The 13,525-nt window shown below is 48.8% G+C and overlaps 1 protein-coding gene across 3 annotated transcripts in view; it reads left to right on the top strand.

Annotated features, from left to right (window-relative positions):
- Positions 1 to 13,525, top strand: part of FOCAD (focadhesin) — an 872,056-nt gene that overhangs the window by 337,751 nt on the left and 520,780 nt on the right. For all 3 annotated transcript variants that reach the window (XM_063914161.1, XM_063914160.1, XM_063914162.1), the window contains 2 exons: positions 8,487 to 8,693; positions 11,440 to 11,527. In XM_063914161.1, coding sequence (XP_063770231.1) covers positions 8,487 to 8,693; positions 11,440 to 11,527 — 295 coding nt within the window. The remainder of the gene's footprint in view (positions 1 to 8,486; positions 8,694 to 11,439; positions 11,528 to 13,525) is intronic.

Genomic DNA, 13,525 nt, shown 5'->3' with positions numbered 1-13,525 from the left:
ACAAGAAGCAGGAGTGCAATGGCAGAAGCTGCAAGGATTCTTCGCTGGGCAGAGAATCATGTGATAGCACTGTCAGCAGTGTTCATCCCGGGAGTGGACAACTGGGAAGCAGACTTCCTCAGCAGACACGATCTTCACCCGGGAGAGTGGGGACTTCATCCAGAAGTCTTCCACATGCTGGTAACCCGTTGGGAAAGACCAATGGTGGACATGATGGCGTCTCGCCTCAACAAAAAACTGGACAGGTATTGCGCCAGGTCAAGAGATCCGCAGGCAATAGCTGTGGACGCGCTGGTAACGCCTTGGGTGTACCAGTCGGTGTATGTGTTTCCTCCTCTGCCTCTCATACCAAAAGTATTGAGAATTATACGGCAAAGAGGCGTGAGAACGATACTAGTGGTTCCGGATTGGCCAAGAAGGACTTGGTACCCGGAACTTCAAGAGATGATCACGGAAGATCCGTGGCCTCTACCTCTAAGGAGGGACTTGCTTCAGCAGGGTCCCTGTCTGTTTCAAGACTTACCTCGGCTGCGTTTGACGGCATGGCGGTTGAACGCCGGATCCTAAAGGAAAAAGGCATGCCGGAAGAAGTCATTCCTACTTTGATTAAAGCAAGGAAGGAAGTAACCGTGCAACATTATCACCGAATTTGGCGAAAATATGTTGCGTGGTGCGAAGATCGGAGTGCTCCGACGGAGGAATTTCAACTGGGTCGATTCCTACATTTCCTGCAATCAGGATTGTCTATGGGTCTCAAATTGGGATCTATTAAGGTTCAAATTTCGGCCCTGTCGATTTTCTTTCAAAAAGAATTGGCTTCAGTCCCTGAAGTCCAGACCTTTGTTAAGGGAGTGCTGCATATACAGCCTCCTGTGGTGCCTCCAGTGGCACCGTGGGATCTCAATGTGGTTTTGGACTTCCTAAAATCTCATTGGTTTGAACCACTAAAAAAGGTGGATTTGAAATATCTCACATGGAAAGTGACCATGCTTCTAGCCCTGGCTTCGGCCAGGAGAGTGTCAGAACTGGCAGCTTTATCTTACAAAAGCCCATATCTGATTTTCCATTCGGACAGGGCAGAACTGCGGACTCGTCCGCATTTTCTCCCTAAGGTGGTGTCAGCATTTCATCTGAACCAGCCTATTGTAGTGCCTGCGGCTACAAGTGACTTGGAGGACTCCAAGTTACTGGACGTTGTCAGAGCATTAAAAATATATATTGCAAGGACAGCTGGAGTCAGAAAATCTGACTCGTTGTTTATATTGTATGCACCCAACAAGATGGGTGCTCCTGCGTCTAAGCAGACGATTGCTCGTTGGATCTGTAGCACAATCCAACTTGCACATTCTGTGACAGGCCTGCCACAGCCTAAATCTGTAAAGGCCCACTCCACAAGGAAGGTGGGCTCATCTTGGGCGGCTGCCCGAGGGGTCTCGGCATTACAACTCTGCCGAGCAGCTACGTGGTCAGGGGAGAACACGTTTGTAAAATTTTACAAATTTGATACTCTGGCTAAGGAGGACCTGGAGTTCTCTCATTCGGTGCTGCAGAGTCATCCGCACTCTCCCGCCCGTTTGGGAGCTTTGGTATAATCCCCATGGTCCTTTCAGGAACCCCAGCATCCACTAGGACGATAGAGAAAATAAGATTTTACTTACCGATAAATCTATTTCTCGGAGTCCGTAGTGGATGCTGGGCGCCCATCCCAAGTGCGGATTATCTGCAATAATTGTACATAGTTATTGTTAACTAATTCGGGTTATTGTTGAAGGAAGCCATCTTTCAGAGGCTCCGCTGTTATCATACTGTTAACTGGGTTTAGATCACAAGTTGTACGGTGTGATTGGTGTGGCTGGTATGAGTCTTACCCGGGATTCAAAATCCTCCCTTATTGTGTACGCTCGTCCGGGCACAGTACCTAACTGGAGTCTGGAGGAGGGTCATAGGGGGAGGAGCCAGTGCACACCACCTGATCTGGAAAAGCTTTACTTTTTGTGCCCTGTCTCCTGCGGAGCCGCTATCCCCCATGGTCCTTTCAGGAACCCCAGCATCCACTACGGACTCCGAGAAATAGATTTATCGGTAAGTAAAATCTTATTTTTTAACTGGCCACACCCATTTTTTTGGCACGCGCGCCTCCTGCGCGCACACACACAGTACCTCTATGGGGCAGACCTGCTGGGGGGCAGGGTAATTTTTTAAGTTGAGAATTTTTGTATGGCCCCCGAAGGATTTTATAAATATCCAAATGGCCCTTGGTAGAAAAAAGGTTCCCCACCCCTGCATTAGTGGGATCCCGATTCTACTCGGGGTATTGAAACCCTCATTTTGGCTATAAGGGACATGTTAATGCTCCCTCTAGGGGACGCTGCATCACAGCAGTCGTTTTTCTTTTGTCCAAATCAAGCCCAATGTCACTTTCCCTGAATCTCCAGAGTTAGATGACTTATTCAAACAGGCCTGGAAAAATCCAGACCAAAAATTCCAAGTGTCCAAAAAATTTTTGCGCACTTTCCAATTTGCTCCTGAAGGTAGAAAATTTTGGGAGGAACCCCATGGGGTGGATGTTTCAGACTCTCTCCTGTCCTTGAAGGTGGTGCTGCCTGCCACGGGCTCCTTTACTATGAAGGATCCTGGGGATAGAAAGATAGAGACTACCCTAAAATCTATATACACTGCAGCCGGCCTTTCACAAAGATCAGTCATTGCGGGTTGCTGGATGACCCATGCTATTCATTCTAGGGCCATGCAAATTCAGAGGGGCCTCTCGGGGGACATGCCTTTAGTTACTATGGTAACCCTCCTGAAGCACATTCAGGACACTACCCGTGTCCTCTATGATTCCCTCAAGGATATGGGGAACATTAATGCTCCAACGTCTGCCATAGCAGTGTCGGCGTGCCGGGCCTTGTGGTTGCGTCAGTGGATTGCGGACGCAGAATCCAAACGTAATGTGGAATCCCTCCCCTTTTCTGGGGAATGGCTTTTTGGGGTTGAACTGGATGCATGGATTTCCAAAGTTACGGATGGGAAATCCCACTTTTTTCCCCTTTGGGGCCCCGCCCGCAAGACGCCATCTGACTCCGTCTGTCCAGTCCTTTCGGTCTTGCACATTTCGTTCAAAGGCCAGAGGTGCCTCCAATGCGGCTAGAGGTACCAGAGGTAAGTCCAGAAAACCTGCAAGTACCAGTTCCCAGGAACAGTCCACCAGTTCTGCGTCCACTAAGGCCTCAGCATGAAGGTGCCCACCCACCTCGAGGGGACCTAGCCCAACTACGTCACTTCAGCCGTGTCTGGGAGACCTCCTGCCAGGATGCCTGGGTAAGAGCTCGTTTCTCGGGGCGACAAGCTGAAATTTGACAACCCCCCCGATTTTTCAAATCAAGCTTACCAGCTTTGGAGGATATGCAGGTTACATTGCAACAGGCTATCTGAAAGTTGGTCCAGTCCCACATTATTGTTCCAGTACCACTACCGCACCGCAAGGGGTTTTACTCAGTCCTGTTTGTGGTGCCGAAGCCGGATGGTTCGGTCAGACCTATTCTGAATCTGAAATCCTTGAATCCTTATTTGAGGGTGTTCAAGTAAAATATGGAATCCCTGCGAACAGTGATTGCAGGCCTGGAAGAACAGGAATTTATGGTCTCCTTGGATATCCATATTCTGATTTGGCCTCCTCATCAGGCGTACCTGCGGTTTGCCCTGCTGGGCGATCACTTCCAATTCCAGGCATTGCCCTTCGGCTTGTGTACAGCCCCGAGGGTATTCATGAAGGGAATGACGGAGATGATGCTTCAACTCCGGGTCCAGGGGGTCAATGTGGTCCCTTATCTGGACGATCTTCTGATAAAGGCAAGATCCAGGGAGCTTTTGCTGCTCCATATCGACCGCACCATCCGTCTTCTGTCCAACCATGGGTGGATTCTCAGCTTACAGAAGTCCCACCTGGAGCCTACTCATTGGCTCCTGTTCCTGGGGATGTTGCTGTAGCCCAGAGGTGTTTCTACCACCAAGGCGAAAACACTTCAGGAGATGGTCGGCATGGTGCTCCGACCTACTCGAGTTTCCGTACATCTTTGCATGAGATTGTTAGGAAAGATGGTTGCCTCATATGAGGCGATCCAGTTTGGGAGGTTCCAAGCCAAAACGTTTCAGTTGGATCTCCTGAGCAATGGTCCGGATCGCATCTCCAGAAGCTCCAGATGATTCAGCTGTCACCTCAGGCCAGGATTTCCCTCCTGTGGTGGCTACAGGCCTCCAATCTCCTAGAGGGCAGGAGCTTCGGGATTCTGGATTGGACCCTCCTCACGACAGATTAGACCCTCCTCACGACGGATTAGAGTCTGAGAGGATGGGGAGCTGTCACCCAAGGGGCGCAGTTCCAGGGCAGGTGGTCAGCCAGGGCAGGTGGTCAGCCCACGAAAGCCTCCTTCCAGTCAACATTCTGGAACCTCGGGCGATCTACAATGCTCTGCTTCAGGCCTCTGCTCTGCTCAAGGATCAAGCGATCCAGGTACAGTCTGACAACGCCACGTTGTCAGAGCCTGTATGTGAGAGGTGTCAAAGATATCTTGGCTGTGGTGCGAACGGGTGGGAAATGCACTTGCGCGGTGGTCGCATTACGCACGCGCGTCGTTGCCTGGCAACAATTGTCGCCGGCAACGACACCGCAAGCGACAAATGTGATCGCAGCGGCGATCGCAAGAAGATGGACAGGCGGGAGGCGTTCCGGGGCGGATACTCACCGTTTTCCAGGCGTGGTGAGTCCAACGCAGGCGTGTCGAGGCGTTTGGTGGGCGGATGTCTGACGTCAGGACCGGGACCTTCATCGCTGGAGCCGTCGCACAGGGTAAGTAGGTCTGACCCTGGTCTTGTTTTGCAGGAAACTTTTTAGCATAGCAGGGCTGCACAAGCGTTCGCAACCCTGCTATGCTAAAATACACTCCCCCATAGGTAGAGATTAGTTGATCGCACCAGCAGCATAAAGTTGCTTGGTGCGATCAACTCTGAATGAGGGCCTTGGTCTTTTACGAGGACAGAGCGGAGCTCCAGACTAGACAGCAGTTCCTGCCGAAGGTTGTCTCCGCGTTTCACCTGATTAAATCTATTGTAATTCCGTCCAGTTCTGACGCTTCTGCTCCTCCGAAGGCATTGGATGCTGTGCGTGCCTTGAAGATCTATGTCAAGCGCACGACTCTGGTCAGAAAAACTGATTCCTTGTTCGTTCTCTATGATGTTCAGAAAAAGGGTTGCCCTTCTTCAAAGCAGTCCATTGCTTATTGGATTAGCTTACTATCCAACAGGCCTATTTGTCGGCAGCCTTACCTGTTCCTAAGTCTCTGAAAGCTCACTCTACTTGATCAGTGGGCTCTTCCTGGGTGGCTGCCCATGGAGCCTTGCACTATGCCGAGCTGCTACCTGGTCGGGGGAAAACATCTTTGAAGTTCTACAAGTTTGATACCCTGGCCAAAGAGGATACCCAGTTCTTGAGCGGTGTGGTATACCTTGTACAAAATGTATGACATAGCATCACGGAGACCAAAATTTATCAGTAGAGAGTCCCATCTTAACCTCTCATTTAGGGGCCTATGTCAGTGGTTCCTAAACTGTGTGCCAAGGCACCCTGGGGTCCTGCGAGTCTCTTACAGGAGTGTCTCAGGTTGGTGTTCCAGGATCAAATCAAATTGTTTATGGTCACTGTGATAGGCAAATCCAGTGATAGTGGCTGCCAATTATAAAACGTGAGCATTCAGAAGCACAACCCTGTATACCACCACATACAGTAACTTAACCTAACGATGACGACGAGCAAAATCGACTTAATTAAAAAAAATAAAAATCCAAATCTATCACTAAAAAAATGCTGATACTGTAGGGCACCGTGACTAAAGAAGGTTTAGGAACCACTGGCATATGTATTAATAATTGCGACACTGACGAGATTTTAAACAATTAGTTTCCTCGCGGACATTTACATTTTTCATACAAATATCCCCACTATGTACTAAGTGTTACTACAGGGACAGCGTTAGTGAATACTGCTGTCCCTGCAACTTACTTCCCTAGCATTTTGTGAAAGCCTTCTCCGGTTAATCTGATGGGTTCCAGTGTATAAACAGACAGTGTCTGGGTCGACATGCATTAGGTCGATACTGACAAAATGTCGAAATGAACAAAAAGGTTAACCTATGAAAGGTCAACCCATGTCAACACACCTTTTTAAGGGTTTTTTTTTGGCATTTTTTGTTTTACACCTTTTTCATACTTTACCATCAACCTGGACTACGATTGGGAATAGTAACCTGTGCCGAGCGCAGTGGTAGTGGAGCGAGGCACCTTGCCCGAAGCATGGCGAGCAAAGTGGTACACTAATAGGGGTTCCCTGTGCTCTGTCAGTGAAAATGACACACACAATATTTTTTTAAATGTTGTGTCTACCTTTTTTGTGTCAACATTTTATACCTGTCAACCTTTTCCTGTATCATCCTTTTGTCCATGTCAAACTTTTGTCAGTGTCAACCTAATGTATGTCGACCATATGGGGTCGACCTAATGACTGTGGACATAGACATTGTAGATATACTATACCACTAATCTGACAATATGAATGCACGCAGTGGGCCTGATTCAGATCCCAAAGGATCTGCAGTGCATGCACACGCGCCTGACCTGTCTGAGACAGCGGATGCGAGTTTGTGGGTGCCACTACCATTGTGGGGGAGGGTCCAGGCTAGGATCTTCATCAGAGGATGGAGATTTCATGGTCTCCTGCTCGGACCTGCGGCAGCCGGCTTGCCAGACCTTATGGGGCAGTTGATCCGATGCTTCATGTAAGGGCACAGCACGGATCAGTAATGCAGCAGGAGGTGTGATGCCTCCTTCTGCATTACCATATTAGTGCTATCACTGCTGGTTCCATATAAGCAGCAGTGATAGAACCTCTTTCCATATATAAATCAGGCCCAATGTCAGATGTGAGAGCCAGCGGGAGGCAGTGGAAAAGGGATCCACATACTTGCTCCTGCTTGTATGTCTCCATTGCTTAAAGCTGAATACATCATCTGAAGATGGTTTAAATTAATGAGGCCAAACTCTGAAAAGCTTTGCTTTATGCAGTCTGGTACATAGGTGTCAGATCGTAGTCCCCATTGATAATAATGGGGACTGCGATCTACAGCGATAATTAACATTCTGCAGGAGATTTCTGTGAAACCATAAATAAAGTGGGTGATACAATGCTGGAGAAAATTAAACCTTGCAAGTACCGGTAAATATAATGATTGGAATACTATTATATTGTAACTGTATATATTGAAACTCTACTGTTATACACATTATTCCACTGACTCCCTTTAAGAGGCATATGCAGTAGCGGATCTTGCCACCAGCAAGCAGGACTTTTGCCCGGGGCGCCGCCTTCCGGAGGGCGCCGGCGCCATCCGGAGGGCGCCGCACCATGGCAAGATCCGCTGCTGCTGTGGTGCCCCCCGCTGCCGCGGCCCGCTGTCCGTTGTGAAGGGAAACTAGACCCTACGTGTCTAATTTCCCTTCCTGGAGAGGACCTTCACTGTAATGATGTGCGGTGCGCGTTGACGTCATCGTGCACCGCACAGCAAAGGTCCTCTCCACGAAGGGAATTAGGCACTTAGCATCTAGTTTACCTTCGTGGAGAGGACCTTTGCTGTGCGGTGCGCGATGACATCATCGCGCACTGCACATCCTACAACAGTACAGAGGGCGTAACTGACCACGCCCCCTGTATGAAGCAACGCCCCTAATGCCGCCTGGGGCGCCAGAAGCCCCGGAACCGGCCCTGGGCATATGGTATGGCAATCTTCCATTAACTAGTTTATAAACAATTGTCATAGGTGAGGCACTGGCCGGCTGGGCATTGATTCAAACTGTTATACCAGCCCCAGTCTAGGGAGCTGTGGAAGTGCCACTGCCTTGTCCCCACACCTTACTGACATTGTCACTCTGCCATTGCCAGCACTAATGCTGGTTTTATTACAGCAAATCTGCTATCTGCTATTCATTGTTTTTAAGCTTAATGCTGGGGAAAAAATGCTAGTGGGAAACATGTAGAGCAGAGGTTCTCAAACTCGGTCCTCGGGGGCACACACGGTGCATGTTTTGCAGGTCTCCTCACAGAATCACAAGTGAAATAATTAGCTCCACCTGTGGACCTTTTAAAATGTGTCAGTGAGTAATTAATACACCTGTGCACTTGCTGGGTTACCTGCAAAACATGCACTGTGTGTGCCCCCGAGGACCGAGTTTGAGAACCTCTGATGTAGAGCTTTATTTAATTAGATCAATGAATGCCTATTCATTAAACTCATACATATCAAATGCCTGTAATAAACAAATTACATGTAACCCTCTAATATCTGGAAGTGTTTTCAGTTGAATTTGTACATTGGTGGATTTATTTGGACTGTAATATACTATAAAGTGTTACTTTTTCTTTCTTCCTTTTCTTCCAGCTTACAGATTGGATACAAGTGACAGAGATGTGCATGTACATGAAGGAATTGTGTGCCAGGTTTCAGCAGCACCCTGATTTCTGGAGACATGAGCTGTGTCTGCTGTCACTGCAGGCCCTGTGTGCTTGTGAAATCAGCTTGAAAATCACAGGAGATTGTTCCACATTCATACACTTACTGGAAGAAAACGTAACTCTGCTGAAAGACGTAAGCGAGAGTAACGTCCCTGTTTTTGCTCTTCGGCTGTCTTTAAACATCATTACTGTATATTGAATTATGTTTGTTTTATCAGTACATAGTGATCGCAGTATCCTTCCAATGCAGCCACAAAAATAAAAGCAATGAAAAAAAATAAAAAATAATATATATGTATGTGTATGTATATATATATATATATATGTGTGTGTGTGTGTGTGTATATATATATATATATATATATATATATATATATATATATATATATAGAAAATCCACAAAAGGAGCCGCTTCACACTTTCAAATATGAATACATATATATCCTATATAATTGCCCAGATCTGTCACTCTGTGACTGTGTGCCTAACGCTGGGAGTGGCTAGGAGCTCTCATTGGGTTCGTGGCAGATCTATCAGATCCAGTCCACAGCTGATTGGGCGAGAAACGCCCTCCCACACAGGTTACATCCAATGGGAGGCTCTGCCTTTTGGCTGCTGTGTGTTCGCAGAGCAGGATTAACAATGGGGCTGATGGAGCTGCAGCTCCAGCTCCACACCCCAAAATAGGCCCACTGCATCTGCAGCAACATACCCTCCAACAATTTACACATAAAAATCTGGACAAATTCGCCCCTTTTCCTATACTTTCAATGGAAGTTTGGACAGCCAAAAATCGGTACAGACCATAAAAAAAGGTCCTGTACCTGCCAAAAAGGTACAGCTGGAGGGTATGCCACTGCATCTGTAGCAAGTCTCTGTGCTGTAGATAGGGGAAAAAAACCCTCATTCTGACCTGATCGCTCGCTGCAGTTCATCGCAGCGCAGCGATTAGGTCAGAACTGCGCATGTGCCGGTACCGCAGTGTGCCGGCACATGGCTGACAGCCTACGGCGGTCATTCCCTAGCGATCGCCTCTGCCTGATTGACAGGCAGTGGCGGCCGCTGGGCGGGAGCACAGCGGCGTTTGGCCGCCATTTTGTGGGCACGGTCCGGCCAACGCAGCCGCTGAGACCAGAGCACCAACGAGTAACTCCCAGCCAGCCACAGGAGCTGCGCTGGTTGGGAGCTACTCTTCCAGTACATAAGCATCGCCGCTGTGCGATGCTTTTGTACTTGTGCGGAGGGGGGGCCGGCCTGACATGCAGGGCAGACCAGCCCTGTTCTGGGCGTCCCCCCGCATGTCAGTGTAAGTGATCGTAGCTCTGCTAAATTTTGCACAGCTACGATCAGGTCGGAATGACTCCCTATTTCCTGCTGCCAGTCCGCCTGCCGCCTCCAGCATCAACAATCCCCACTCTCTAACCACGGCGCAGTTGGAACAAAAGCTGCTGCGGCCACCGGCATAGATGTGTATGAAAGCGGCGCAGTGGAAGGCTTTCATAGACCTCCCTGCGCCGCATACTCTCTGAGCCCCAGAGCCTCCTCTGCGCGTGATGTCACAGAAGTGCCTCCCTGCCACAGCCGCGCCCAGATCCCCAGAGGCCCTGACTCCACAACGCAGCACTTGGGCTGCCGGCCTGGAAGCCCCGAGATGGCTAATGTAACGGATAGAGTGGGTGATATCGCAGACAGTAATGTCTGGGCGCTGAATCAATGTAAAAGGTGACAGCGCTGTGCAGTGGGTGTGCAGTGTCACTGACAATGCACAGCACTCTCTCACCTTTTACATTGATTCAGCGAGTCAGTCAGTTCTGCCAGCCAGTCACTATTGTTAGCGCCGGTGTCCCAACGCGCCGCATTACAGGGAAGTAGACACACTAAATAAACTACAGCTCCCAGCAGCCCTTAGCGCTGAAGCATTCCGGCGCTGAGGCCTGCTGGGAGCTGTAGTTTATTGAGTGCATCTTCTTCCCTGTAATGCGGCGCGTTGGGACACTGGCGCTAACAATAGTGACTGGCTGCTAGGCTGCTGTGCGAGTCTCCAGGAGAGCAACTGCCAAAGGGAGGACAGCAGCTTAGCTACTTCCAGGAGCAGAAGCAGGAGAAGCATTACCTGCCCCTCCCCCACTCGCAGTACCTCCGGGCCCCATCCGCGGCACCCACACACCACCACCCACGGTGGCTCCAGACCCTCTCCCCCACCCGCAGCACCCCCGCATCCGCCCCTCCCCCACCCGCCGCACCTGCCCCTCCCCCACCCGCGGTTTCTCTAGACCCCCACCCGCAGCACCCACCCCTCCCCCACCTGCGGTACCCCTGAATCCCCTCCCCCATCCGCGTCTCCCCCGCACCCGCCACTCCCCCAACCACAGCACCTACTAGGTGATTCATCAGGCCCTGCGTGCGCTGTTCACGCAGTTGCAAGGGGCTACGACCCCTTAACCATCGCACGCCCTTTGTCCATGCAATATTTAACCACTCACACAAATATGATTGGCGGTAATACTCCATATAATACAAATATTACACGCCACAGGGGTATGCAGGGGTTAAGGGGACATAGCATCTTACGATGGTGTGAAGAGCGCCCGTAGGGCACGATGAATCACCTAGTATATGCATGTATGTCTATCTATCTATCTTTCTATCTATCTATCTATCTATCTATATCTATCTATATATATATATATATATATATATATCGATGAATCACCTAGTATATGCATGTATGTATATCTATCTATCTATATATATATCTATCTATATATATATCTATCTATCTATATATATATATATATATATATAAAATTTTCCTTAAACATTGTTAGATCTACTATCCACAATTGATAAATATATAAAGATTTCTGTTTTGTTTCCAGAGTTTCCCCAGAGAGCAGACTTTAACTGGGATCAGCTTGCTCCTCCTGGAGGCTCCAGCCAGTCAGCATAAACAAATCTTGAATTTAGGTAGGTTTCCAAGTTATTCGTCATACATTTTGGCAGCATTAAACACAAAGCCCAATCTTACTTCTGCAATGCATTTTTTTCTGCATTGGTTTTCACAAGGAAACATTGGGGTGTAAAGTGGATCTTGATCCAGAGGCACCAACAGGCTAAAGCTTTAGGCTGTCCCAGGATGCATTGGGGCCTCCTCTTTAACCCCGCCTCCAGTATTGTTAGCGCCGGTGTCCCAACGCGCCGCATTACAGGGAAGTAGACACACTAAATAAACTACAGCTCCCAGCATCCCTTAGCGCTGAAGCATTCCGGCACTAAGGGCTACAGGGAGCTGTAGTTTATTGAGTGCATCAGGTACTGTGAGCTCTGTTTCAGTTGGTGTCTGCAGATAGCAGGTCACTTAACAGGTGGGCTGCACTGAGCAGCCCTGAAAAAGCTTTTTCTGACAGAAAATTTCTTCAAAACTGGTCTATCAGGTCTGTATGTCATGGTGACACTTCAGCGCTGCAGCTCCATCACCTCCCAAGCGGCGTCGCATACTCCCGCGGCCTGTTCCCGGGTACGGAGATGCTCAGGCTTTAGGCACACGATCGCAGTCGCTCTCCTGGTTCGCGTGGCTGGTAAAAGGGTCCCTTAGGTGGGACCCGCAATGAAATTGCGTTCCATCCGCAACCTAGGGAGATGGGTCGCGGCGCTGGCATGGACACTGTCACAGAGCAAGGAACCCACTAGACCACCAGGCCAATAGAGCATAGGTCGGGTGTACTAACGCCCCATTTAATAAGGCTCGCTAGTACCTGAGGTGGAAGTCCAGCATTGGGAACTGGCGCTTGACCTGTAGCCTCTCCCCGGCCCAGGGTGACATCTACTGTAGATTTTCCCACCCTGGAGCTTCCTCACGCTCTCCCTCACTCCGACTGAGACTCTGGGCGCCATCTTATATGCATAATTGCGGCTTGTCTCTTGGACTGCCAGGCAAGGTCTCTCTTGTAAAGCCGCCTGTATACAGTGCTGTGACTTTACAAACACTTGAGTATTCTACATGTCTTTATACAGACAGCGTTAGTTAAGAAAAAGTGTACCTATTACAGGATATATCGTACGAGTATTCTGATATCTACCTCCGGTCTAGGACCGTGCTGTTATATATTATATATCTGTACATATACTAGTCCAGTGCAGTTTTATTGTCATAATAATTATCTGCGTTGCCTGTGACTGTGTGTGCCTGTATCTGCTGTGTGGTTTCACTTTCAGTGTTTCCCAGATATATCTATCACTATATTCTGTACCCTAAAGGACTTGGTGCATCAGGGCCATCTATATAGTGCGTCACAGTATTTGCCTCTTACGTGTATTTTACTGTGTACTCAGTCACATAATACCGGATTTATTAGCTGGTGTTGTGTACTGTGTCTACAGTCACATACTAACGGAATTATTCGCAGGTATTGTACTCTGGCTTTATCGTACTAATTCACTCTGTTGTTGCATTTGTGTTCAATGTCTAGCAAGAAGGGCAGTAAGTCTGTGGATGCTCCTGCATCATGCAGAGCATGCCCCAAAGGTTTACCACAGGGGGAATATGTGTATGATGGTCTGTGTACTATGTATCATACATCTCTCAGTCAGTCCGCAGCTCCTGTAACCAATCAGGAGCCACCCTGGGCTGCGTTCACAAACCTACTGGGTACTCTGGTGGAACACAACGCCCCCTGTGGGACCACCTGTGCCATTACAGCCACAAATTGTCCCTATGATTAATCTGCCTTGGGTGGAAAATTTGTCAAACCAGTTGCAGCAATTAAATCATTCCTTGGTCAGACAAATATCTACTCCAGGTCACTCCAGGTCATTCTAAGCGGGCTGCTTCCTCCTCACAATCCACAAATCTCTCAGATGTTTCCATCTGAAGAGGAGGGGGAGCATACTGTCCTGTCAGACACTGAATCAGGTGTTTCTGATGAGGATTCTCCATTGCAAATTGTTGTCCCTGCCCTTGTGGTT

Source organism: Pseudophryne corroboree, chromosome 1, assembly GCF_028390025.1.
Source record: "Pseudophryne corroboree isolate aPseCor3 chromosome 1, aPseCor3.hap2, whole genome shotgun sequence".
Lineage (NCBI taxonomy): Eukaryota > Metazoa > Chordata > Amphibia > Anura > Myobatrachidae > Pseudophryne > Pseudophryne corroboree.
Note: the sequence above shows the minus strand (reverse complement) of the source record. Positions and strands in the feature narration are given on the sequence as shown.